Source organism: Passer montanus, unplaced genomic scaffold, assembly GCF_014805655.1.
Source record: "Passer montanus isolate IOZ18808 unplaced genomic scaffold, ASM1480565v1 scaffold61, whole genome shotgun sequence".
In the NCBI taxonomy this organism is placed as follows: Eukaryota; Metazoa; Chordata; class Aves; order Passeriformes; family Passeridae; genus Passer; species Passer montanus.
Genome location: NW_024371149.1, coordinates 1,291,059 through 1,315,372, shown reverse-complemented (window position 1 = coordinate 1,315,372; position 24,314 = coordinate 1,291,059). Strand labels below are relative to the sequence as shown.

At 37.5% G+C, this 24,314-nt stretch overlaps 1 protein-coding gene across 3 annotated transcripts in view; it reads right to left on the bottom strand.

The window, feature by feature from the left end:
• Positions 1 to 24,314, bottom strand: part of DLG5 (discs large MAGUK scaffold protein 5) — a 97,664-nt gene that overhangs the window by 53,942 nt on the left and 19,408 nt on the right. For all 3 annotated transcript variants that reach the window (XM_039727367.1, XM_039727369.1, XM_039727368.1), the window contains exon 2: positions 7,181 to 7,249. In XM_039727367.1, coding sequence (XP_039583301.1) covers positions 7,181 to 7,249 — 69 coding nt within the window. The remainder of the gene's footprint in view (positions 1 to 7,180; positions 7,250 to 24,314) is intronic.

Genomic DNA, 24,314 nt, shown 5'->3' with positions numbered 1-24,314 from the left:
GCCAATTTTAAGAAATATCATTGACATACTTTGAGTTATAATAAACTTGGTCTTTGAGAAATAAACTTATACGACAAATTCAAGTAATTTGCCACACGCTAACAGAATACCTTAATTTTACAATGTTTTTTCTTCATCACATAAATTTGTGCTCCTTCCTGCATGAAAACCAACAGGAGACTACTCATTGTACAGTCAAGTCTTTTCCATTGTTTTCTTTCATAAAAAAGAAAATGACAAGTGATAGTCAGGACATTATTTCTTCATGGTCTCATAAATCATGACAGAAAATGCTAAAAAATACTTGCAAGATGTATTGCAAAACATGATCAATGGAGTTTCTCCCCAAAGCTAGGGAAGATGTCAAGAGTAAAGACTTTTGCCTGATGCAGGAAAACTGCATTCTAAAATATTTACTTTCTTTGACTAATTTATGAGCACTAGAAGAGGGTTACAATCTAAATTACATTCCAGTTATCATTTAGACACATTTCTTCAGATGTACCTTTTGAAGTGATCATGGAACAGCAGAGAGCACAGAACAGAAATGCATGCAGGTGAAATAAAACTTCAGAAAAAACAAGCAGCAGTACAGAGAGGAAAGCAAAATGAAAGGTAGAATAATGAACTGTAGAAATAGTTTCATCTCATGGACAGAAAACCTAACAGATTATGAAAGCAGTGACAATCATGTAACATGCAACGACAAAAGGATGGGTAGCATTTCAATATATTGTTTTAATTCAGAATACAAAAACCTAAACAAAGCCAGCAGCACCTAAAATAAACTTTCAGCTTCAATAAATTTAAGACTATAGAAAGAACTGAACAGTGGTTCTAGAAAGGTCAGCATGAAAAAAAAATCTACAAACTAATAAAAACAGCAGAGGAGATGGGAGGCAGTGGGGGAAAGGCAGACACATCAGTTTGAGAAGTCCTTACAGAATTTTGCTGAGCTGAAATACAACTTGGAGTAAAATCTGTTACTGTGACCAAGGCATATACAGCTGAAGTTTCTGGGTTTGAATTTACAGCAGTTCCCTGGCTCAAATCCCACCTTTGTCAGGCTTAAAACTGTGTACTGAAAATATAACCCACACTGAAGGGTCCACACTGAACCCAAAGGGGACAGTGACAATGGCCAGCAGCTGCACACCAGCCAAAGGGATGAGACTCCTCCAGCACTCCATCCTTCACATCTTCTCCTGTAGGAATTGTGAGCACTGACTCACCACATCAACTTCACAGCTCCAAAAGAAAACCACTGTCACCAAAAGGATTTCCTACATGTACAGACTGATAAAGGGTCTCAAGGAGCAGTGAAAGACACCATGCTCCAGAGGTGCTGTCTAGAGTGCAGGGGATGAGCATTCACATGCACTACTTCCATTCACATCATGGCAGGCCAACCAAATCTTCAAAAATTACCATATAGAGCTGCCAAATGTTAAGAAGATCCTATAACAAGCAAAAAACCATGAAGTGATCAGCTCTATTAAAAGTTGTTCTCTCACCACAAAATCCCCACTGTCCCTTCTTCAAGACTGCATCAGTATAAATGAGCAAAGACAATTTTTTTTTTTGGTTTGTTTTTTCTTTTTTTGTTGTTGTTGTTGTTGTTTTTTGGGTTTTTTTTTGAAAACAGGGCATGATGTCCATGGAGTACACTCAAATACCTTTGATGAGAAAGAAGTTGAGAGAACCCTGTGCATAACTACTATCAGACTGCAGCTGCCTGAAAATGGACACCAAAGAACACAGCAGTAACACACTAAAGCTATTCAGAACGTTTATTACTTAAGACGAGATGTTTATTAATAACCACACTAAAAATCACCTAGAAATTAAGGATCAATCCTAGAGACAGTTACATGATTTGCAAACAGTAAAACCACAGAGTGAAGTTTACTTAAGTGCGTCAAAGTGTTTATTTCCAAGTTGAAAGTCTTGTTTCCAGCAAACTAAACAGGTAGTTTACTATGAAGGAAATAAATCTAGATTAAGAGTTTTAATCCAATCACTGCTACCAAACTTCACAGGAAAACAACTTCTGAACAGCAAGAGTGATGGGTGAGGAGGCAGGACATGAAAGGCAATTACTGCTGTACAGAAAAGAAGTATGATGTGGTATCCTGATAGTGTTCCTAGTACCTCTCCTTACTCATTCATGGCCTTTCAATAAGTGTAATATTGTCACTTTTTCCTTGGTGTTAACTGTTAAGGTGTCTTCAGCAAATACAAACTTGGTGTCAGTAAAAAAAAAAAAAAAAAGGGCAAGAAGTACAATGAGAGACTACTATAGGCTGACAGGGAAAATAAACAATTACTTCAGACAAGGATAGAGTGTTTATTTTAGACTAAAAGAGCATCATAAGCCACACCTGCAACTGAACAGTTTCTGTGAATAGTGAAAACAATTACTTTATTACATCCAGCTGTAGAAAGTATGAAGCAATAAACTGAAATAACAACATGAAAAAAGGACACTTGTCAAAATGGCCAACATGAAAATGCAGAATGAAAGACTAACATTGTTGGGAAGGAATCTGATGGGAGGGTAGGAATGTTTGCTTTGGACTAACAATTAAGACTCTCAGATTAAGCAACTCGAAATGCAATTAGTGGAAAACTATCTGTAAATAGCCTGTCAGGCTGATAAGCTAAACAAGTGTTAAGCCGGAAGTACTGCCAGTTGTAGTTAAAGTTGGACTACTTGGTGGAGACAGATGTATGACCACCTGATAGCTGCAAGGAAAGGCATAAAACTGTAGAGCCAGTGGTGGTGCTCATAACAGATTGCCGTCCACAGCATGGGGCTTCCAACTAGATAATCTTCAATGTCCCTCCAACCCAAACCATTCTACAATTCTATGTAAGCTCCCATAGCAAAATGTAGCACAGTGATATGAACAGAGTAAGAAGAAACACTTTGGAAGAAAAAGATGATATACGATTTGCAAAGAAATGAACAGCTGGAAAAGTAATAGTTTGTTAGAAGAGAAAGGTGCTAATATGCAATGTGGAATGAAGAGGCTACAAGATTGACAGCTATAATCAAAACAATGCAAAGAGGTCTGGCTGTGGAAAGAAGAAATTTATACATGTGAAAAGATGGAAGGACTTTTCTACTCCAAAATTCATTTGATTAAGAACTCAGTATACTTGAAAAGAATGGAAGAGTATGCAGTGCCTTTCTGTTAAAAACTCATTACAAAAACTATTACAGAGAATCTTCTCAGAGTCACAACCTGTTGCCTGCACACAAGCTGCTGTGTTCCATTAAAAACCATTTCCTAAAACCAAACCAGAACAAAACCTAAACATCTGTGCATTGGGGATGGGAGGAAAAGCACTAAAGAAAAACTCTGAAGCTTCATTATGGTACCAGGATAGGTTAAAAATGGCTTGATACTAGAAACCACAATCCTATGATGGCATCAAATGTCAAATTATTAAGTGCACTATACAAACTGAAAATTTTAAAAATTTTTTTTAAAGGGGTCTTGATTCTGTGTTCTACTCCTCTCTGTTATCATGACTGGTCAAGTGGAGACTTGCCAGGGACTGTCACATAGAAACCAGTAACACAGCCCTATCCAATTCCTCAGTGACACTGTTGTTCCGTGCTTGGCACGACAGGCACCGAATCTCCATAAATAATTGTTCTGATATCAGAGACACAGGACTATAGTTCTCTTCAGAGAGTTTGCTGATCACAGGGAGTGGGCAGATGAAGGACGCTTTTATTTACACACAAAAAACTTTGTCATGGACCAAGAGCAAAAAGAAAGGATATACAGAGAAAGACCATGACAATTTAATGAGGATTTGTTCCTTTGAGGGAGGAAAGCTGGGGCTGACAGACGGTGGTGGTACTATACCATCACAGCAGTTTATATTGTACCTCTTTTGGAAATAAACCATGAGTATGTGCTCACCATACCACCAAAACAACCTGTTTTACACACACAGCATGAATTTTATTAACACATCAGAAAGAAATGGAAGCAAGCAAAAGAGAAAAAAAAAATATTGCCATCTAAATTAATTCTGAACAATAAAGAAAACACACAAGAAAAACCTGCTGTCACTCTGCATTTTTATTTACATACTGATACAAGAACTGGCTTCCACTCAATTGCTTATGCTATCACATGCACACGAGGATGGAAGTTCATTCTTGCATCCCTCATGCTCTGCAAGCCCCACAGAGACAGGGAAAGAGAAAAAATGCTCTGATGACAACAGTACTCGGAATAGACTGGCCCTAAGCTTATCTCTGAGTCACATTATGAAATTGCATCATTCCTTGCTCTGCTTTTATATTGACCTTACTGAAGACTAAGAGAACTCCAGAATATGCATTTGTTCCCCATACAGAAGCTGCTGGATAACTGTTAGTTCATCTGTCCTGCTGCTCTCCATGCTGGTTGCACTCTTGACTTTTAGTGAGAGAATCAGAACTGCAAACACATCCAAGACTTGAGTGCATCATGGGTTTATATAGTGATCAAAAGATGTAGTCTTATCTTTCCTCCTTTAAAAATACTAATACTGTTCTTTATTTACTGGACTGACACCATGTTGTCAGATCTATGTTCTAACAACATTAGTTCTATTTAAGATTTGTTCTTAGATCAGAGTCTTTTTCTGGAAAATAAGTCCATTGTTGTATACCATAGCTTCATAAATTAGCTCAAACTAAGGATAGCTGTAAAATGTATAGCGGCATCTCCATTTCACAACTTCCTGACTTATTTGGAAGTATTTCAGAAAAAGATAATTTAATTAAAAATGCTGGCAGCAGAACCATCTCTAACAATGGCTAGGGTAATTAAGGTTTGGGAAGAAAAGACAAAGCACATGGACATATGAGTCTCTAGCTACATTTAGGAACCAAGGAGTCTAAAGATTACATATGAAAGATGGTATTACCTCTTCTAATTAGACTGTACTAAGCTTAATTATCTGAAGATTTATGTGAGTGTACTTCGTAGCCCCAAAACCTTTGGCATTTCCCCTCAAAAGTCAAAATGCCCATCTGTTTCTGAGCTGTTCAACAAACAGAACCAAAATATTAATTTTAAACCAGTGTTTTGAACACAGCTATAATAAAATAGATCCCTTATCTTTGCTGTGAGGAAGGTCTGTGTGAGTGAGGAACTAAAAATACACCTTTATATATGTGTGCATGCACGTATAACTACCAATGTCAAACTGAACATATTCAAAAGCTTGCACTGTCTCCAGACCATGACATATTTACCTTTCTCTCTGATGCATTCATTTCATAGGTTAAACCTACTATTTCTACTGCAGAGAATTACCTTTGTGAAAATTATTTCAGTGAGATGGGACAGAGTAGGGAGGAAGATGCATGTCAAATTCTTCAAATGCTACAGCACCTCAGTATTTGCTAGGATTCCATTCAAACTAGTCATATGAAGCCTTAGGGGAGCTGGCATGCAGGCAGATTTAGTTATGATGGTTTGTCATTCAATAAATCCGTCAGTATTAAAATAATCCTTGAAGTGACTTGCAAAGATGTCTATTAGTATATGTCAGTTATTAAGCAATTTTGCTATTGATACTGGATCACAAAAAATACTGTCTCTTGCAGAACAAGACGTGAGGGTGAGAAAACAGTTGGAGCAAAAATCCGACTCATTAATAACAAGTCTATAATCACACCGTAAAATAAGTATGCCAGTTTCAAACAAAGAACTCTCCTCGCTGTTAATCTCTTAAATATTAAATACCAAACACTCAATAAATTGAATAAAATAAAATTATGGATAACAGCAGATCACCATTTTTGTTTAATAGCAGGGCACTTAATTTTCAGGTCACAAAACAACTTCTATCACTGCAAACTCCAAAGACACATTAATTCTGAGGACAGCCTCTTATGTCAAATGCACAGATCCAAATTCAGTATCAACTTCAGGATCTTAAAATATGAACAAAACAGTTTGTGGGAAGTAACATAAAATTAAACAAAATTATGATTTAAATGTGCCACTCCTTTTTAAAATTAAGAACATGGAATTAGACAGTACCACCTGCATTTCTCCTATCTCAGCCATCACTTCATCCAATTATCCTACAAACTTACTAGATTTCATTTTTGAATAACCTTCTTTGCAAGATGCCTTCCTGATCGTCCTAAAAATTTAGGAACTGTTTTCTATTTCCAGTCCCCAGTTGACTTTCAGCAAATTAAATCTACCCTTCCTTCAGGCACTAGCACACAAGTGTGGTCTTGATTAAAATCAAACTAAAGTGTCACAACTTCCGGTATTTTCAGTAAATACTTCATTCAGGCCTAAAATCTTGTTCCTGCTTGCTGGAGTTAAAAGTTCAACTCAATGACTGCAACAGATGTCTACCCACATCCTTAAAAAGACAACTGACTTGCCTGGTGCTGTCAGGGAACTCTACAGATGTCTGACACAACACTGGAACTTTAAATATGCAAGAGACTGCATTCCCTATCCAGGGCAAATGACTTCTACACGGATTTCACAATAGAAGGTATTTCTAAAAGTAAAGATGAGGAAAATTGACGGTTAACAGAGCTGCTCCAAGAGCATCTTGTGGACAAAACACCTCTAATAATGTTTCTTATACCTCCATTTTTTTTCCTGAGTATTTAGTCTTTCCCAATGATTTTAAAAACAGAGAAAATGAAGCAATTAGTTGAACACAGGGAAAAAAATGCTACAGCTTTTAGCCACTGTCAAAGGTTTAGAAGGCTATGACCTTGGCTAACATAATTCATAACTTCTATGATGCTTTTGACTCTGACCACAATTTTCACATCTACATAAATACATACATAGACATGCTTAAACATATTCTCAAAAGCCCAGACTTGTGTAAACACAATGTTGCCATTTCTACATCATTTTCCAAGGTAACACAAAGCATACTTACATCATTTGATATATCCAAATGTAACATTTTACATGCAGCAACTGCAGGCAGCAATGAAAAGGCTCAGCTTGCACTGCACAAAAGTACACTTGTTCCTGGTGAAGATGGATGGTTACATCTTATAGTTCAACTTTGATTTTATGACCACGATCTCTCTTCCCTTCCCAGAGGCAACCTTAAAAAGTTGTTCTCTCAGTTCCCAAAAGACACACCCATCAAGTTCTTAGGTTAATACTTTACTCACCAATGCTGCTCAGAGAACTGCTGCTTTCAGAGTCAGAAGGCATTATGGACAGCACACTGTAAGTAGACCCTAGAATCAGGAAAATAAAAATAATATTACTACTTCTCCCCCTTTTCCTCTCTCCAAACAAAGCTATGATTCATTTCCTTGATATTGCAGATGCCAAATAAATTAACTAAAATGACTAAAATTATTCAAATTACTAAATTAGAGAGAACACACATGACTGAAACATAAAAATCTAACACGCCAAGTATAACTGCTAAATGAACACTTCACTGTGCACTTCTTGTGGTAGGAAACCATTTTTTCTATGATAATATGGTAAGAAGGAGTTCAGCAAAATATTAAGTACATCAGTTATTTCAGACAGACTGAAAACAGAGTTTCAAGTCTATTATAGAAGATTAGGAGTGATACTTGTGACAACAGTGGCAATCTATTTTGGTTTCTCATGTCTTTACATATACCAACTCCTAATTCATTGTGTAACTAATTCATGTTCTTCTTCTCAAACCTCACTCTAAATTAAATATTTCATTTGTAAATTTTTTAATAAAATTTGCTTACATCCATTTACAACTTTCAGTATCTGGTCTTAAAAGCAAGGACCCATAAAACAAATTCTCACGTATTAATAGACCAATAGACAGTGAAGCTTTTCATTTTAGCTATTTTACAAGTATGCTAGATTTTATTTACCAGAAGAACTAGAAGGACAGGTCCTAGTTCAAAACATTAACTAAACAGCTCCACCATCTCTCACAGACAGGATAAACACACCATAGTAAAGACAGGCAATGATTATGTACAAAAGCCATTAAATCCAGGCTATTTTCAGCACTCGCCAGGATGCAAGAGCTATGCTCACAACATCCAAGCCCTAAGGTCGTTTCAATACTTCCAGCAGCTTGCTTTCCTAGAGTCTCCCCTTCTTATATTCCAATATTTCTTTCTTCAAGTTTCTTTGAAATTAAGAAATAAAAGCTGAGAAGCAGCAGAAATAAATGCATGGAATAGACTGAAGGAAGGCTAGGCTAGAAAATAATTATGAAATAAGGTTTTGTTCATCTCCTCTGCTTCGTACTAGAGAAAAGCATGACATCTGTAACTACTATGGTGTTAGATGAATCAAAGACAAGATGTGATAAAATAATTCTATTAACACAAGTAACAACAGAAAACTCAATTTAAAAAAAAATTGAAGCAAGAAGAATTGCATCTTGATGTAGACTGTTTAATCTCACAAATCTCTATGACAAATTATTTTAAATAGATCGGTTACAAATAATTCTCTTCATTGTAGGGAATATAATTTCTTTTGTTTTGTCCAAATTTTTAAACAAAATACAACGAGTACATCACTAACAAACTGTCTGGCTTTAGAAAAAATCTGCTGCATATTTGCTTCTATTTCAGACATTTTCAAATAATAATTTAAGCTGTATTCCTATTTAATGAAAGCTTATTAAAAGCTAAATAATTTCCACATTAGTTATACTTAAACTCCTTGCATGTTCTAAATTCATATGACTTGCAGTATTTCTTGCAGTCTGGACCTAGACTGATTAGCATCACAAGTTGAAAAAAACAAATCAATATATTAAACAGTGTAGGACATCTTTATGACAGACCACACGTATTGAGATTGTATCAAAACTGTGTGGGACTCAGGCACAACAAAATCTTGTGCCAGGAAGTGACACTTAATTATGCTCAGCAATTGAAGGCAAAATTGCCCAGTTCCTCTAAAAGATTACATAGGAGTTCCACACCTAAAGAAACTTGTCATAATTGTTAGCTGCTTTTGCTTTTAAGAGTGAAGAAATATAACTCAAAACCTCATCATCTTAACTGATCTTCATTTTAAGTATCTTGAAGACACTGATCCTCTTTGTATTCCTGTCCTGTATTACAAGCCAGAGGCAGGACTTAAGTTAAATTCTGCTCTCTGGAATGGACAGAAAAGTTTTGTGAAGCTGACTTCATCAATGGAGAAATATGACTCTCCAAAGCAATGTTCTTAAAACATTAGCTCATATTTGTGGACACTAGATCTGGTATGCATGGCATGCCATCAAAAAAACCTAAAATTCTGAAGAGGGGAGGAATCATCTGACCCATTCATAATTCCTCAGTTGCAATAACAACAACAATAATCTAGTCACATTGACTGGTTTTGTTTTGTTTTTAAATTGCACAGGTACAAGTTCATTATTTGTAGCAAGTGCCACCTTTGTCATTAGAGGTGGTATTAGTAAGCATCACAAACAACAACCAGAGGTCTCTACACAGCTGTCACAATATTAAAATTCATCTTAAGGTACTGTAGTGACACACATCCTTGTATTAAAACCAGGCTAAAGTGGCAGTGTGCTTGGCATATTTTGCTTGATAACTAGCAATATAACATTAGTACCTGCAAATGCTGCAAGAAACATTTCCCCACTCATTATGATGCCTCCTCGCATAAATGAAAACACACAAAATCAACACAACAGCAATTTAGATACAGGTTAAAAAAAAAAATAAAAGAAAGGCAGAGGTCAGTTTCTACAACCAAATGCACTAGAACACCCTGTTTATTTGAAAGCTGCACAACCACAGTACTCTAATTAATTTGCTGAAAACTCACCTTCCCCCAAAAGAATTTTCCACTTTATTTCCTATTCTTAATGTTTTCTGACTGTCCATCTTGTCAAATTGCACCAAAAGAAAGTAAGATCTGAACACTAAACCCAATAAGAAAGCATAAATACTTTCTTAGATAAACGTTCAAAGTGCTTCACACCTAGTCCACATGCCTTTCACCACACTTTTCCAAATAGTTCACTTCAGTATTCACTTTGCATACTGAAATCCCCCAGTGGTAAAACTTGCTACATTCAATTTCAATTCACTGATTTATAATAATTGCTGACAGGTTCCTAAAGTTCAAAACTACACCTTGCAATGACAGGATTCTGAGAAACACAGTAGAACCTATACCGACTTGAAAATAGAAATAAGAAAAAACCCCAAACTCAATAACTACATCAACAAGAAAACACCAAAAAGCACAAGCTCACCAAAAACTAAACATATCTACTAAAGATACACATTCATCTGCTGAGGGAAAATACATAACCATCCTGTCTTGACATGGCAGACTTGCTTTCTCTTTTACTTATCCAGACATAAGCTTTGGATCAGTTCCTGGCTGTATTAAACAGCTTTGGCAGAGCACAGGGATTTAGAAACTGCTACAGTATATACTTGAGAATCTTAAGAATCTCATTTCCTTCTATTTTCAACAACTAGAGCAAGTCAAATTTCTTTAAGTTATTACTGTCTTTATTAATCAGATTACAGGAAGGCCACTTAAGAACTTGCAAATTCAGGAAAGGAACTTGTTGCTTAAGTATGGAAGCCACCTCCAGGGACAACAAAGAACTGTGCTCCAATTTGCCTTCATCTTTCACACAACAGCCACACAGAAAGAGTGATACGTATTTTCCTTGCTAAGAAAGACAATGATGGAGGAAATAGGAAAAAAAAAACAGAACCAGAGAAGAGTTACACATCCTGAGAAGATAGCAACTGTCTAAACCAGCAATATATCCTCATCAGCAGTATCAAATGAAGACTGGTAGAATTAAACTAGTCATACAAAATGGAAACATAGTATTTCTCTCTTCTGTCTTTTTCACGTCTGAATTGTGAAACACCATGTAACACTGGACATGACCTGATCTTAAAGGAGAAAATAAAAAAAGCCAAGTCAGCTAATCTCCAAATAATGTCTCCAAAACAAGCTTGCACTTGGAAACTTATGTAACAAAGTAGTAAAAAGGATCAAGTATGATACCTTCTGGGATATTTCTGAATGACTTGTGAGGAAAAATACAGTGTTCAGTTTAAGAGAACTAAGCTGTCAACTGCCAGTACTACATAGGATCAAGTATGATACCTTCTGGGATATTTCTGAATGACTTGTGAGGAAAAAAACAGTGTTCAGTTGAAGAGAACTGAAGCTGTCAACTGCCAGTACTACATGGAAACTTCTCATCCTCCTCCATACAAATACACAATCTTTGTTCATAGCTCTAAAGCATAGTGTATCCAAGGGGACTGGAGTGGCCAAAGAAGGGACATGGATTTACCTTTCCCAAATTCATTGCACATATGCTTTCAATCCTCTAATTATCCCCCCTCCCAGCCCTTATCTACAATTCGACTAAAAGAAAGCTATTTCATCTTCCAAGCTTCATTATATGAAGTAAACTGTGTCACAATAGTTCCTCTCTCTCTGATAAACACCCTCAGCACAGGGCAAAGAGACAAATATACTAAACCTGCTTCAGTGCGTGAAGAACAAGGGGATTTATTCAAGGAGCATGAGCTGTTTCACCCCGCATGATGGGGAGTGCTCAGATCTAGGCTGTACAGCTCTTGGTAGGTCATCCATCTTTAGGGATAGCATTTAGATGTGCAGTATTTAGGCTGACTCCTAAATAGGCACGATTTCTGCCTAGAAACACTTAACTTATTGTACGACTGAGACTGGAAGGAGCCTTTGCCTGTACAAATTTCTTTTGCTACTTCTCTGTGTTTAAGGATAAAGTTAAACAACCTTCCATGCTCCTCAGCTGCAAATTTCCACTGTTAATTGAATTCTGCTCCTCCTCCCACCCTCCCTTTACAGTGCAGTGGCTGCCAGCTGATTCAACTCATCATCAAATGATTTTTCTGACGGAAATCCAATGCACTGGATGAGAGGGCAGCACAACAAACATTGCTTTATCCACATCTCCATGCACCAAACCAAACTGACACTGGCAGGACTCCTACGTGCTGGGGGGAGCAGTTGTTTGATTACAACTGGAAACGACCCAGAATTCAATGTTCCCTTTGCCTTTACAAAAACAAAACTGCCCAAGGAGCTCAAGACCACATGGATCTGCCATGCTCTGTGTCTGAAGCTATTCTCTCCATGGCAGCCCGTGTAGCCAGGTTTGTCACAAACCACACGGCACGGTTACTGCTTGCAAGCTGTGTGAAATTCAGACACTAAATTCTCGTCTCATGCAAAACCTTCAATTGAGTATTTGCTTCCATCTGTGTCACACTTATTTCTGATGTTTCACAGTCATTTACCCTGAAGGATATGAACAACTCCAAGAACGCATGTACAAACTTAGCAGTAAAGGTCAAACAGAAGTAGATGCCATCCACCAAAAGTTTGCTATTTCTTCCCCATCTGCTTTCAGGCACAGCTTTGTTATTTATTCTATATATCTATTTTTAGGACACCATGAAAACTAAATGAACATGAAATGGATTTTTAAATAATTAAGCAGCTAAAAACCCAAATTTTTTTATTTCCTAAATAGCTTTGTCTGGACCAGTTTTACAGAAATGGTGAGGGTCAAAAAGCTTATTTTCCTTTTCAATAGAAAAAAACTTTTTATAACAAGGTATTAATGAGATATTTAGATATTGATATTAATATTAAAAGAGCTGTTTGGAAAAACACGTTACTGTTTAAGTCAAACTTGAATTCCAAATGATTATAAATACACTCCTGTTAAGGTCAGAACACTTCACACATGAAAAAGGACTGAGGCACCTTTCTCTGAAACATTTAGTAAAAATGAACCTAAAGTCAGATTTAAGTGATAATCGTGACTTAATATGACAATTTATGTTAAGGCCTGGATTCAAAAACTTAAGTAACCTGCCAGAAGCCAGAGACATCTGTAAAGGTGCCCTGAATTCAGTTCCCAATTGGCAGTCAGTACAGCATCAGATCTTCAACTATTAAAAACAACACTAGACAAATACCCATAAAACTCCTATTTTCTTAGCAACATCTGAACAAGAGAAATATTTACTTTTATAGGCTTATGCACAAAAGGCAGAGAAAAGAGTAATTGATTATGAATTCTTCAACCTAAGTATTTAGTAGACATGGGAAAAAATTTGCATTTAAAATCAAGTTTTAGTAAAAATGCAGTGCAGGTAGGCAAAGTAAATTATCCTGTATTTCAGCTCATGTGGATTGCAAAGGACCTGATTATTATCAATGCAGCAGCGCTGTCTTCTGTTTTAAAACATGATGTGGCATTACAGCTGACTATCTTATCAAATAATTACAAATTCTTTTATAATTATTTTAATTTTTATTTTTAACACAGATGCTTTTAACAATTCCCATTAACGTATTCCAAGGAATCCGTTCCACTTCACTGGTAAAAAGGCAAAGGTATACATTTTTTCTTCCTTCTAGCCATCAGGAAGATTTCAGTTGTTTGCTGGATTATGTATGATAAGCCAAAGACAAAAAAACTAAAGAAAAAAAGATAAAACACAATTTAAAAATACTTTTTTACCCTCTCCTGACACTATCTACTTTTTCTAAACTCACTTGAGTACAATCTAATCTTCCAAAGCTATCTATCTTCTCTGAATATGCTGACTTCTATAACCCCAACACATTGACATAGGCCAAACTTATTTTTCTAACGAGAACCAGAACAAAGTAGTTGGAATGCTCTTCTCAGAAAGCAGCCCATTACTATTGAAGCACCAAACCAGCAACTGACTGGAGAAGTTACTTACACAACACCACCTCATAGGAGCATTTCTAGTCGGGAATCCTCATTTTGCTACTAGTTACAAACCAGTTCGCATCTCCTGCTCTCAGGACTGCAAGAGATGTATCAACACAACCAGCCAAATCTGGAGGATGTGGGAGTCACTACTAAATGTGCCTCCTTTGAAATTAAATCTTTGGAAGATTTGACTTTTCCAACTCAGGCATCTCTCAAAAGAGTGGTTCATGTTACTTGGTGTGAAATCTGGCATAATGCTCAAGAAACTTCCTTGCAACCTTGAAAGCAGATACATACCCCCCGCCAACTAAGCCCTGAAAAAACAAACTCTCCCTATATAGCTCTTCATAGCATGCTGCAATATTCAACCGTTACTCAGAAAAATACAAGGGGAAAAAATGTCCCAAGATGGTTTCATTAAGCTATGTTACAGAAGGATTTTAAACTCAATTTTGTTGTGTTGTTACAACGGAAAAAGCTACACACACTTTCATACAGAAGAGCACTTACATCCAAGCTTCTTCTGTCTCTGTTTACAGCAGTTGTTATTTAAAATGCTAAGAGAAAAGATATATCTAAGCTAAACAATTTAATTTAAATCTTCTTGTTGCCTTGGCACGTTAATTTTATTCCTTGACACTCAACTTCATTTAAGATCGCCAAAGTAAGGAAGAACAAAAATGCCAGCTTTTTCCCCTCCTAGTGCTGTAGATCAGGAAATCCTACTGCCAGCACTAATTCCATATTAAATACCTATATATTTATTCTGTATGCACAGAGTACATGACTCTGCTCAGTAAAAGAGACGTCAATCCTTGCCACCTACGTACTTCAGGTCCAAGTCCTTTTCAGGACATCTGGAATTACAGGAAGGTCATCAGAACTGTGTGAATGCTACTTGCACACACAAAGTACCACAGACAAAGGAAACGTCAAATCCATGGCCAAGTGACCAAGACCCTTCTCTAAACCCAGACAGATTGGAGCAATCATTCTGTGTGCATCTACACAGGATCTTTCCAGAAATCTATCAGTTTTCACAAAGCTAATATCTTAACCAGACAACTCTTGCAAGTTCCAAGCACTGCTATGACCTCATAAGAAGGGACAGAGAAAGTAACAATATCAAGAATAATATATTTGATCCACAGACTGTATTTTTTCCAACGACAAACACACAGATATAAAAAAGTAACCACGCCTACGCTCTCATTCAAACAACACAATGAAGTATGTCCTTAATTGCTCTGCTGGACTGAGTAATTATTACAGGAGTCTATTACCTATGAACTATTTACAAAAATAGTTTGTTGCAGAAATCCCCAGGCATGAACTTCATGCCTCCTCTGGTTACAGCTGCACCACCCACAAGAACCTCCCATCCCCTACCAGAGGTAACCTTCGGCTGTGATGGAGAAGTCACAGCCCAACAACCTCATCCACTGGCACTGCCACGTTGTGTGTGAGCAGATCTCTCCCTGAGACACACAGGGAATACACAGAAAAACAGTGCTTAAGCTTCCTAAAGGCAAAAGTAACACATGTAACTAAATAGAACAAAAACCCATCTTCTTTCCCCAAGTACCAGAGTGCTCATGCATACAAATGCTCACTCTACCTAGCAGCTAAGAGCCAGGACTGCTGGGAAAAAAAGGAACTCATCTGGAAGCAATTATAGCTCAAACTCCTGCATTTTGCCTCTTCTCTAGAGGACACAAGTGCTGCTACTTTTCCTTCTCTCTCAGTCATGGCAGGACAAGGAGGAGACAACGTCCTCAGCCTCTGCTGTGACTTGATAGAGTGGGGAGGCAGCCACACGGTGCTGGGCAACATCAAAGGAGCTTCCTTGCCCAGACATAGATATTCCTAGTGGCTTCTCAACGACAAGACCCTGCTTGGAGACTAAATCCATTTGAGTGTCTAGAGAGGACTTTTCCTACATAGCAAGGGTATCAACATGCTAAATTGGCCTTTTAGCTTTTTTGTAGTTATTTTGGGAGAAATGTAACTGCTGGAAGTGTAGCAAGGTCTGGATTACCAAGCAATCAGTTGCTGTGTATGTACAAGCAATAGGTGGGAACTTGAGGTCCTAGTAAGAGGCAGGCAGATCTTACTAGGGGGAGGATTTTTAGAACCCAAATTTTCACTGTAAGAGCAACTGTAAGGGCACAGGGGGGAAAGGGGTGGCAACACCTGCAATACAGGCAGCCAAATGCTATTGGCTCTATCAATTCTGGAAAAAGTTCTAAAGCTTAATGCACTAACAGTGTACTGATAAAAGCCTGAAATCACACTCTGACAGGAAGCAGTAGCATTACATGACAACACACACTAAGCTCTACGGAGTGCAGCAGACTTCCTTGGAGTCTGTGGAGGAGACACAGGCTAAAAATTCAGCAAATGCACTTGATGTCCAGCATACTACTCCAAATGCAAATATAATGCCCTAGTCCACTAAGACAGTGACAGGAGAGAAGAAGAAAGAAAACAAGACTACAACACAGAAGAAGAACCGCATGGCATATCAGACAGCAGAAGTCAGAGCTGTTGAGGGGAGAAAGACTGGCCTCTCAGCCAAGACAAGCAACTAAAAAAAAAAAAGAAGTCAAGGCTTGTCATGACTGGGAAGTCACCTGCCTGTGAGAAAGGTCTGGTTTCTCCTTAACCATCTCTCATCTTCATTTTGGAGCAGATGCTGCCTCCCCATCAGCACCACTTGTCAGGCATGAAGATGGAGTGGGGACAGTTTTAACATTCAGGTTCACCTACTGATGGCAGCACAAACATGCCCTCAATAAACATGCCAGGTGGTTGGGCACAGCAGACTGAGCAGACTGCAGAACTTGGCAACCTCTTCATTTAACCAAATAAACACCCACATTTCATTGATTCCACATCAGCAACAGGAGAGGCAGTGAATATTGTGCCTCCAAAGGTAGCCTTGAGGAGGCTTTGCTGTGCAGGCTTCACAGCTTGCTTTGACACCTCTTCTCTTGAGAATACTGGCTTTCGTTAGATTTTCCTCCTTGAATAGGTTCTACAGATATTGGGGGCTTTCCTAAAGGAGATTGTGTCAATAAAACCAGCTGCCATCAGGATCAAGTGTTCCATTGTGCTTCCCATTTCATCAACATCTATGAGAAAAGTGATGCTAACAGTGTTCAGAGGACAGAAAAATCATGAGGAGAATGGTAGTAGGATTAAGGGAAAAGAAGGTAAACATTCATTGCATCCAATGTTTTCCTCACATGCAGTTTCCAGCATGAAACTGACATACAGTTAAACACTAACTAAACTATAGTCAAAATCAAGTCCTGTAAACTAAGAAAAGGCTTCCCCCTAACAAAACCTTCCTAAAGCCTGAAGTGTGATGAATTACAGTGCTACTGCACCCACAAACACCAAATATTTGAAAGACATGACAACAAAGACCTAATTCAACTAACACGTAACATAAAAAACTGCTTAGGAAATTACAAAGATGACACAGGTTGAGAAGGATCACCATTTATCACAGGATTAAAATCTTTTATTGTGAACTACAGCCATCTTTTATACTGCAACTCTTCTACAAGACATCTTCCCCACTTTTTCCTTTATTCTCTCATAGTACTGCTGCTGTTACAGAGATAGTCATATTCTACATTGCCATTAGATAAGTCAAGAATATTCAAGATATTTAAATTACAAACAAGTGTAAAGTGGGTTACATTCAATCACAATTTTCCCAAATCCACCTATTCTCATGTTGCAGCATGATTTTAATGTTAAGAATACAAAGGAGGGAAAAAAAGAAGTCTAACTGTATAAACAGAAATAAGTAAAAGCAAACAGATGACTGGTACTCAGCTCAACAGTTTCATCTTGCCTAAGAGTGCTATAAACCACAAATTCCTCATGGGAAACTTCAGCACTACATCTTCCCTCTGCTTGGATAGCATCTTCCAAAAATCGACATTTTGAGAACATTAGAAAATATATCAAAAACAACTGTGAATATTACTTTGGATCCATTAGAAAGCAGTTCACATTTCAAAATCCACAATGTAACAAACCCCAAAAGAGTTTTAATTTGTACAAAAGCATATAACTAGCTCTTTTCTTTCACAAATAGCATCACAGGAAATCTTCAAAGAAAATTTAAATTCTTCAACTGAAAGAGGATTGATAGCTTGTAGCTCTTTAAATCGTTGCTTTCCCTTCCCATGCTACCCTTTATCCCAATGAGAAAATAAATCCTGAAACTTCTCACTTAAGGGCTAAATTTGCTTTTTAATTAAAGATGCTTGTTTTGATTCTATTTTATTTAAAATGCAGAGATCCTTCCTGCATAAAAATACTTAATAAATCAGTACTTCAAAATACAATAAATGCACAGAAGATAATTGAAATAAGTGACAGAGAAGAAATCCAAGCCACTGGAAAGATCCTGAAAGTAAGAAAAACCAACCAAACAAACAAAAAAAGCCAAACACCCAACAACTTGTTTCCAGCCAGAGGAAACATACACAATTTCTCAGAGGCCCAGACTTTTTTGATCAAAAGCACAGTCAGATTACCTACATGCTACTATCTTCAGAATGTGGACAATAGGATGAACCAAAAATATTTAATCCCATGAACACTTATTTTTTGGTGTGTTCTCTGTATGTATCCAGTCACGTGTCCTGACAGGTGAGTTTGAGGTTGGTCATATTTATTTATCTTTCAGCTTCATAAAGTATACTTCTCTCCATTCTCTAGACAGATTATCAGAGGGAAGCGTCTCAATACACAAATGCACATCCTACATGCTACTATCTTCAGAATGTGGACAATAGGATGAACCAAAAAGATTTAATCCCATGAACACTTATTTTTTGTGTGTTCTCTGTATGTATCCAGTCACATGTCCTGACAGGTGAGAGTTTGAGGTTGGTCATATTTATTTTTCAGCTTCATAAAGTATATTTCTACACTCTCTAGACAGATTATCAGAGGGAAGCATCTCAATACACAAATGCACATGAACATTTGAGAAAACAAAGAAAACCCCACACAAGCCCTCTTCACCCACCCAAACAGGGCTCCTGTCTCAGTCCCCTGCACTATTAACAAGTCCAAGCATCAGAGTCCTATAATATAATAAGCAATACAACACAATTGGTAGCTTCAGGTAGGCTAACAGGGAAAAAAAGAAAGCCATACATAAAACCAAGGAGCTGATTAATATTTGCAACTATCCAAGACACACTACACAGAAACACCCTCCCAGGAACACAAGGAGCTTTGCAATTCAAAACTGAGCTCTGTTTGTATACAAGAACATCTGGAACCTGCTCATTCTAAATTAACAAGTTTGTCCATCAAAAAGCACAATACTCTTTGGTGATCACACAGCAATTATCACATATAAAGAGAAGCCATCAGGAAAGCTTTGAAAAACGAAACCCTGAATATCTGAGCTACCGCGGCCCTTGGAAGAGATGAGCAACACCCCATTACTAAAAATCTGTATCAGGGAAGTATGTTGTTTTGCACAAGTCAGAACAAGCCCTGCCTGGTTACAGAACTTACCTCCCTTCCTGCTACTTTTAGGCTGAACCCCTGTAATCATCCCTAGAAGTGCAAATACTAACCACAGTTATTAATCACTTGACATTTAAGCACAGTAGACCAGCATCTTCTGGCTTTCAAGGCAGGATGATTCTAGTCACAACTTAAGTGTTTTTAAAATGTCACCTCCCCGGTTCCTCAGCTCAAGCGAAAAAGGACAAGTATTTGCACAGACTAAATGATCATTCACTGATTCATGCCTGCATGGCAAGTAGTGCTCTCTGGGCAGAACTCATGGGAAACAAAGTGTTGGCAGACTGGGAATTGGGATGCTTTGACACACACAGAAACCCAACTGCACATTTAACACATACACAAAGTAAGAATAGATACAAATAAAAGCAATATCCAGCAAATAAACAGCAGTGATAATGGACAGCTGAAGAGAACAGAAGACACAAAATGATTCAAAGAAATTGTGGAGATATATATTCAAACTGAAATACTATACACAAAACAACCATTATGTTTTACTGGCACATCTAATGAGGCACTGGAATTTGCGTTGTGTTTTCAAAACTAGAGTGGATCTTCCAAAGTGTTCCCCTTCTACCGGATGGAAAAAAACCCCAACTGCTAGAACCAGAAGGAACAGGATAAGGAAATCCATATGACACCAGCAAAGTTACTCTTGGTCCATTAGGGCAATGGAAAGAAACACCCACACAAGATGTTCCCCCTGCTAGTAGAAATCAGAACCCTAAGGAACCTGCTGACCCCTGTACTAAACAGATCTCTCCTAGCTTTTCATCATCATCTTTCACAGCTTTCTGATACACTCTTGAGCTTCTTACTGAAGCCAACCTCTAAAATTTTCCTACTTGTAACTTCTTCTTTGTCTTAGCATGAAAGAGGTAAGAAGTTCCATTATTGTGGGGAGAGGGAGCTCTTATGATTTGTATTTTTGGAGAAGAGAATGAAAAGCTGTATACTGAAAGCAAAGAGAGCAACTTACATGTGATAATCTTACAGAACACCCATCACCTCATCAATATCCCTGTTTCCTACTCAGAAATTTAGTATTCTATTTTCAAAACCAGAAATCATGCCTATATCTTCTACTTTTCAAGAAATGAGGTAAGAAAAACACTTGCATACTTTTGTTTTGTTTTGTTTTTTTTTATTATAGAATGCTGTGTCTGAAGGATGTATATTCATTAAGCAGAAAAAAACTGAAGTCTTAATTGGCAACAAGAGGTAGCACAAAGACAGGTGGATTGCATATTTAATTCAATTTACCAAGGTGGTTTTTCTGTGTTATGAGTTAAACAAACAGATGTCACTTGGAACAAATGACAACAATTTTCTGTTGCAAGCCCTGGTGCAGAACAATAAGGTGGCTTGATTAATTTCTTTAAAACTAAATTTAAATAATTATTAAGAATGTCACTGTTGATACACAGAAGCAAGATCATGTTTAAGCTTGCCTTCCAAAAACTAAGATATTTTCAAAAAAAATTCCAACCTCTACACCTGAGGTCAAGATCAACAGTATCTTATGTTAAGTGCCTACATTTATAACAGCATGAATACAGATCTAGTGATGACTGAAAGCATTATTACTGGTTTTAAAATTTCAGATTAAAATTCGTTAAAACATACTGTGTCCATAGACTATATGTGTATTGTTCTTCCCACAAACAATGAAAATGAAGAAAGATAACAGATGGGGTTTTAACAGCCAGAAGCTTTAGCCAGAAATATTCAATATGAAAAGAACAGAAACCAACCTTAACAACTGTTAAATCACTGTTTATTTTCCCCAAAATTAATAGGAAGCAGAAACCTTTCTGAGAAACAGAACCACTCACAGTAGCTCAGTCTGTTCTCTAGTAGCTATCCATAAATCACTGCATTTTAGTGAGTGGCACAGGCATAGGAAAAGAGGATAAAAAGAATAGGGAGTAGGATATTCGCAATACTACATGCTAATTAACAGCAGGAATAGGTCTGGACAAATTGTTGTGGTGTGAAAGGAAATGTACACCTATCAAGCAGTAATACCAACGTTAACACATTCTTTAGTGCTTTGCTTCCTATGCCAAACTTCCAGGGCACTTGACACCTCCTGTGTCCCTGTGAATAGAAGGTCTAAGCACAGATGGCATCAAGTCAAAATAATGCAAAGGACAAGGGCAGGAGGGATAAGTAGGGACGTTTTCTCGACGGCACTCTGAACTGTGTTCTGGCACACAAGCTCGCCTGCCACTGTGATCTCATTGCGACAGCTCAGCCTGAAACACAGCTCCCAACTTCATACAAAAAGCAGGTATAGCATAAGAAAAATCCAGAAACCAAAGCACAGTCATGTAATGCATGATAAATCTTTAAACTTTTTTTTTATGTGGTCTGGTATTAAGCTAAATTATGTTAACACCTAGACAACAAAACACCAATTTGAAAAGCAAAAATTAATGCTAGCACATCAACTTTTTTCTACTAAAAATTTGCAGCAAACTCAAAGCAAAAGAATATCCTGGATAGAATTGCCTAGAGTTGCAATGTAGCATGCATAAGTTCTCTAGGGGTCTAGTCAAGCAACATTAAAGCTCTAACAGTGTCTTTTAAGAGGAGTAAGATTCATGACCCAGAAGCCCTAAACAACAAACCACAGCTTTTGTTTTAAGAAGTCCTGTTGCTTCTGTGTTTAGTTGTGAACAGCAGAATATCTGTCAGCATGGCTTTTACACACAAAGAAAACTAGAATGATAAAACCCACTCTTGTTACCAAGACAGAAGCTCCAGTATGGCAGTATTGTGGTTGTTAAAAATGCAGGCCAATAAAATTCTGCTTATTGTCTGAATAGAAATACTACAGAGGAATGTTGCAAAAAAAATTCTGAGAAGGATGTTTAAGAATGCTTTTAGATTGCTGGACAAAGGGAAGAAATTGAGAACCTGGAGAAACCTGATCTACAACTGGAGCCAATGCTCATTTGTCTCGATATTCTTGTTTCTGCTCAAACAACAAATGCTCTAATGCAAAACACAGCAGAAGAAAATTTACGTCCCACAGAAATTGTATGTCTCACACAAGTAAGTTCTGTATCAGTGAAGCAAACAGCAAAGGCACATTATCCCTGTTCCTGCATTTCCCTGCAGACTGCAAAAACTGCTGACCTCAAATCTTAGTGTTCGCACCAAGGTTACAGAGATCCCCATTCTGTTTATTCTTCATCAAAACAGATTTCTTTGTAACTTGCAGGAGACACAGGCTCCTCAGAAGCTGAGCCTCGGCACAGCACTAGCAGATGACAACTGCTGTGCACCATCTAATGCTTCTTTTCATCCTTAAGTGACTTCTTTTTTGGTGTGGAATAAGAAGCTAATATGCAGGATGAAATGCCACTCATGTTTCCAAAACTTTGAACCTTGTTACTCTATTGCAATTTGCTCATTTTGAAATCTGTTCTCACTACTGAAATACTACAGTAATTATTGTGCCAGTTAAAAAACTGAGAACGGGTAATACGTCAGCTTCATACATCCACTAAAAGCATCATGTCCTTTGTCACAATATCTCACAGTGGTGTACATTACAGATGTGTCTAGGAACGTGTGTGTACAAACACAGGTACAAAATCCTCTGGAAAATGTTTCAACATCAACTGCAGATCGCATTTTTTAAAAAATACATTTAGCATGAAAACTAAGTTCAATTATGAATGACAGTTTCATAAAAAAAAAGCTCTGAACTGCAGCCCCACTTATGCCTTCAGTACAGGTTGTCTAGAAGAGCCTGGAAAGCTTCAGAATTGATTATTTCAGCCATGCCCCATTTGGCACAAACTGTGTAGAACCAACATTGTGCCAAAAAACTTCTACAACAAAAACTATGGCACTTGCTTCATCTAAAATATAGGCTGTAGAATGCCCAAAACACACCAACGTCCACTTGATTCTGCAGCTGCAAGCTGAAGACTTCCTTACATACACTGCCAATACAAAGTACCCCATGGGATTCCCAGGAAAAGTTCCACAAGATTTTAAGTCAAGGAATAAAAAAATGGAGTGTGTGGGAATGATGATACAGAAAGGAAAACACCATGTCTGAGTACAATGACTCCCAAAACCTCTGTTCACATACAAGTCACTTGCAGAAAACCCTCATGTCAAAGCCAGGTTTGCAACGCCTTCATTTTCCAGCCTCACCTGCTGGTAAGACTATATCCTCTATACATGATTATAAATGGAGGAAGGTATAAATTGATACATCACACTTGCACACTCATGACTTCAGTGCCACACTTAGAAGGACCCTTCCCTTCTATCAAATTCTATATGACACATGCAGACCAATGACATGCTTGAAATGTTTTTGGCATACCATTTTAGGTACTGGAAACCTGTTACCAGAAACCACTTAATTTGTCTCTAGAAAAGCTGACTGCTGGGGAACCCACATAAGACCTGAAAAGCTATCCAACTGCTCCAGGTTCTATACAAAACTAAGAAGGTAATGTGGTTCAAGGAGAAATTACTTCACAGCACATATACAGCTATAGAACATCCTGGGCTGGGATGGACATAACAAAGACACAAATACTTGTCTTGGAAGGGAAAAAATAATTCTCTTCCCCCACATTTTGCTTTTAATCAGTCTCCCCACAAACACAGGAAGCCCAGGTTGTTGGGACTTCAGCTGAAGAGCTTCCCATGCTGCTGAAAACTGAAAGAGGGAAGTAGGTTTTGACACTACCATAATCAAACCACTAAAAACTCTGATTTTGGCCACAGAATGTTTCCCTTCTTCATGCTGCACAATTCTTAGCACGAACCTTATAAATTAAAAGCTGTATTGATTATTCAACTTTGATTTCCCAGTCAAAATGTTTTTCCTTCTTTAAAGGAATTTTGGCAACTTATTTCCATTAGTTTCTGCTTGTAAATTGTAATTTGCTATATTTCACAGCCAACTTAGTCAAAGGAATGGCTGAAATAAATGT